The sequence below is a fragment of the Glycine max genome, chromosome 10 (assembly GCF_000004515.6).
Source record: "Glycine max cultivar Williams 82 chromosome 10, Glycine_max_v4.0, whole genome shotgun sequence".
In the NCBI taxonomy this organism is placed as follows: domain Eukaryota; kingdom Viridiplantae; phylum Streptophyta; class Magnoliopsida; order Fabales; family Fabaceae; genus Glycine; species Glycine max.
Window position 1 is genome coordinate 9,779,159 of NC_038246.2, and position 4,279 is coordinate 9,783,437.

Sequence of the window (4,279 nt, forward strand, 5' to 3'; positions counted from 1 at the left end):
AAAAAATGATTAGTTAAGTAGAATTTAGCAAGCGGATTTAGTAACAATTAGAGGGATGAAATAAAGGGTTAGTAATAATTAAGCGCATAAAATAAAACAAGCAAGATAAGATGAAGTGAGTAATAATTAGAAAGGTTGGATAAAAGGTTAGTGATAGTAAAGTAGAAAGAAAAGAAAAATTAACAAGATGAAGTTAGTAATTAATAATTAGAAAGATCAAATAAAAGGTTAGCGACAAACTAAATGACAGTAAGTAGAAAAGAAAAATTGGTAAGATGGGGTTAGGGATACCCCACTCAACAACCAAAGTCATATTTCCTTATTTTAAAATACCATGATAAATGTCTCATTCCCCTGCTTTAAAGAGAATGACTGTAGAGCAGCGTCAATTCTCAATCTACCAGTTTTCTTTGGAAATCGACATAATTTTTTGTTATGCCTTTGTTTTGGGGACCACTTCTTCCTCCCCTATTTATATTGTTCCTCAAGGATTGGGTATCTTTATTAAATTTCATTACTCTTTTTATTCTGTTATCGTAGCCTGATGATGAAGGTTGGCTATTTTTCACACAAAACATGGTTCCTCCACCTTGCAAGGCTTATAACCTGTTCGAATCATGAGAGTTACTGTCAGTTGGTTTAGTTGCGATTCAACATAATTCATAAAATTTTGTTCATCTCGTACTTTGTTTTGCCCCTTTTTGGTTAGTTCCCAATTGGTTCCATGAATTATCTTTAGTTTTTACTAGTTAGCTGGCAAGCCATGTGCAAGATAATTATAACTTTGCCACTTGCTCCTAAATATAATGGCATCGTAAGACATACAGTGAATAGAAACTGTAACGTAGATATGGATAATTTCTTAATACTAATTAATAGTTTTACGTCCATTTTCAATTCAGATTTTTTTAAAGTATTTATTTATTTTCTTATCCAATCCATCATCATTATCATCTTTTTTAACTAGTTTTAATTCAAGTATAATAAAGCTTAATTACATGTTTTTAGATTCATATCACAATTTATTATTTTACATAAAATTCTTAATTTAAAAAAAAAACAAATTATATATATATATATATATATATATATATATATATATATATATATATATATATATATATATATATATATAATAGTGCTTGTGCTAAGGCCACGACATCTACATACATTAACCCATTAACGGAAGCCTTCTTCTCGTGTCGTGTTCCTCAGCCTTCTTACTATACCAGCCTAGTTGATATCTGGGGGACCTCCCGGGATTTCAATTCCTATTCCATAATAAGCCCTACCTACTAGTATTAGGATAAGATTTCATTTTTGAACAAAAATTTATTTTGAGATTTATTTCATCTATTTCATGATCGGAATAGTGGTTGATCCTTCTTCATAATCATTTTGCGATGGAAGGAAGGTATAATCTTATATATATATATATGAAATCACTAATACTCCACACAAATATCTTAAGACAGATATATCCATAATTTTTTTTTGTTCTAATCAATTCTAAAATGAATATTATAGTCATCTCAAATATTTTATTTACAAATAAAAAAATTGTTCTCTTTACCCTCTCTCCCTTCTTTGGATCACTAACGTCATTTTCTTCCTCTCAACCTCATCTCAAAATCTATAGCATAAAAATTAATACATTTTAGAATTACTACAACATATACAACTTTTGGATTCTAATTGGATTGACAAATAATTGTACTTCCTCTTCAACAAATACAATATAGTTAACATGTAAATGTAATGTAACAAAGTCAACAAGTATAACCAGGAGGCAAGAGCTCAAAATCATGTACATGATAACAATTAATTTTATTCATCAAGAAAATAACAGAGCTAGCCAAAGGATTGCTCCAATTCAAGACTTATGGTTGCGTCGTGATTGTGTTTCTGCAGGAACGATGTAGTGCATTATGGTTGTATCAGAAATGAAAGATAGATGAAAAACAGTTTTAGGATTTATTTATCAAAGTATTACAAAGTTGGCTTATTTATACAAAGACAAAAAATAACTAACTTGAGTAACTAACTAACTTACTCAAATAACTTCTAGCAACTAACTAACTGCCATAACTAACTAACTACTCAAATAACTTCTAGTAACTAACTAACTGCCATAATCAACTAACTACTCAAATACCTTATTGTAACTAACTGCAATTGCTTAATTGTGATACCCCTCAAGTTGGCGAATAGATGTTAATAATTCCCAACTTGACAATGAATTTACCAAAAACCGGGCCTGAAAGTGCTTTTGTAAAAATATCTGCAACTTGGTGTTGGTTATTGACATGGACAAGCTTGACTACTTTGGACTGAACATATTCTCAGATGAAATGATGATCAATGTCAATGTGCTTGGATCGTTCATGATGAGCAGGGTTTGAAACAAGACTTATAGCAGATTTATTATCACAAAATAGCATCACAGAGGGCACATCAACTTCAAAGTAAAGAAGTAACTTGCTTAACCAAACAATTTCACTAGTAACAAAAGACAAGACATGATATTCAGCTTCGGTGGATGATTTTGAAACAGTGGGTTGTTTCTTAGAACGCCAAGAAAGAAGGTTGTTTCCAAGAAAGACACAAAATCCAAAAGTGTATCTTCTGGTATCAACAAAGTTGACCCAATCAACATCAGCAAAGGTAGTGAGGTTGAGAGAGTTCTGAGCAGGGAAAAACAAACCTTGTCTAGGAGCAGATTTGATATACTGCAGAAGATGATGAATAACATGTAGGTGAGGAACTCTAGGGGCTTTCATATACTGACTTAAGCAATTCACAACAAAGGTGATATCAGGTCGTGAGATGGTCAAATAAAGCAATCTACCAATTAATCTTTTGTATATTGATGGATCAGGGAGTAAGTCTCCATCATGAAGATTGAGTTTCAGATTGGGATCCATTGGTATATTGGAAGGTTTGCAGGCCAAGAAACCTGTATCTTCCAAAAGAGATAGAGCATACTTTCGCTGGGATAGTGACATACCTATGTTGGATTTGGCTATTTCTAAGCCAAGAAAATATTTCAAAGGGCCAAGGATCTTCAATTGAAACAAAAGCTGTAATTTGGTCTGAACAACTTGTATAGAGGCAAGATTGGGTCCTGACAGGATGATGTCATCTACATATACTAGTAAAATGACTAAGGAATTTCCTGAGCCAATGGTGAAAAAGGAGTAATCATGCTTGGATTGTTGGAATCCATGACTAAGAAGAGTAGTGGAGAACTTACAGAACCATTGTCTAGAGGCTTGTTTTAAGCCATATAATGATTTGTTCAATTTGCATACAAATGAAGGATTGGCTGACCTGTATCCCTTGGGAAGTTCCATATAAACTTCTTCAAACAAATCTCCATTCAAAAAGGCATTATTAGCATCCAATTGGAGGAGGCACCAGTTTTTAGCAGCAGGAACACAAAGCAGAACTCTCACAGTGGTAAGTTTGGCTACTAGAGAGAATGTATCAGAGAAATCGATCCCAGCTTGTTGTATAACCTTTGGCAATCAATCGAGCTTTGTCTATATCTACAGAGCCATCCATTTTGTATTTAACTTTATACACCCATCGACATCCTATACAGTGCTTATCAGGTGGTAATGGAACAAGTGTCCAAGTGGAATTTGCTTCAAGAGCTTGGATTTCCTCATGCATTGCTCGACGCCATTCAAGATAAGGAACAACTTGATGATAGAACTAAGGTTCATAGATAGCTGAGATGTGATTAATGAAAGCTCTGTAAGGGGTGCTAAGAGGCAATAGGGAACAATGATGCTGGATGGGATATGCAACTTGAGATTGTGATATTACATAATCAGACAAGTATAAGGGATGCTTAGAGTGGTATGTACTCCTTCTTAAGGTGACAAAGGGCAAAGTGTGAGGATGATCTGAGCTAAGGATTGAGGGTGGATCAGTTGGGTCATGGTTAAAGCTATTAGGTGGCTATGGTGATTGGCTACAAGTCTGGTCAGGGTTAGGTAAGGTATTAGTGATGGGAATGGGGATAACCAAATCAAGTAAAGGATCAGGAATGACTTGAGGCTGTGAAATGGTTTGAAAAGGAAAAATGGATTCATGAAAGACAACATCTCTGGACACAAAAATTTTCTTAGTGTCTAGGCTATACAATTTTTATCCTTTATAACCTTGGGGATAACCAACAAAAATTGTAGGCACTGCTCGAGGAGAAAACTTGTTCCTTGATGATGGAAGAGTGGAAACAAATGCTAAACATCCAAAACTTCTTAAGGCATGA

At 33.8% G+C, this 4,279-nt stretch overlaps 1 protein-coding gene across 1 annotated transcript; it reads right to left on the reverse strand.

Annotated features, from left to right (window-relative positions):
• Positions 1–2,342: 2,342 nt before the first annotated feature.
• Positions 2,343–3,728, reverse strand: LOC106794742 (uncharacterized mitochondrial protein AtMg00810-like). Its single transcript, XM_014762626.1, has 2 exons — positions 3,603–3,728; positions 2,343–3,518 (listed from the first exon to the last, which is right to left on the reverse strand). Exons 1-2 carry the CDS (start codon positions 3,726–3,728, stop codon positions 2,343–2,345), a joined length of 1,302 nt encoding a protein of 433 aa, XP_014618112.1.
• Between the last annotated feature and the right edge of the window lie 551 nt (positions 3,729–4,279).

Excerpts from the sequence above, each read along its gene's own strand:
- LOC106794742 (XM_014762626.1), bottom strand. The coding sequence starts at position 3,728 with ATGAACCTTAGTTCTATCATCAAGTTGTTCCTTATCTTGAATGGCGTC. Across the intron at positions 3,519-3,602 it reads ATTACCACCTGATAAGCACT|GTTATACAACAAGCTGGGAT; the intron begins GTATAGGATGTC and ends TGATTGCCAAAG.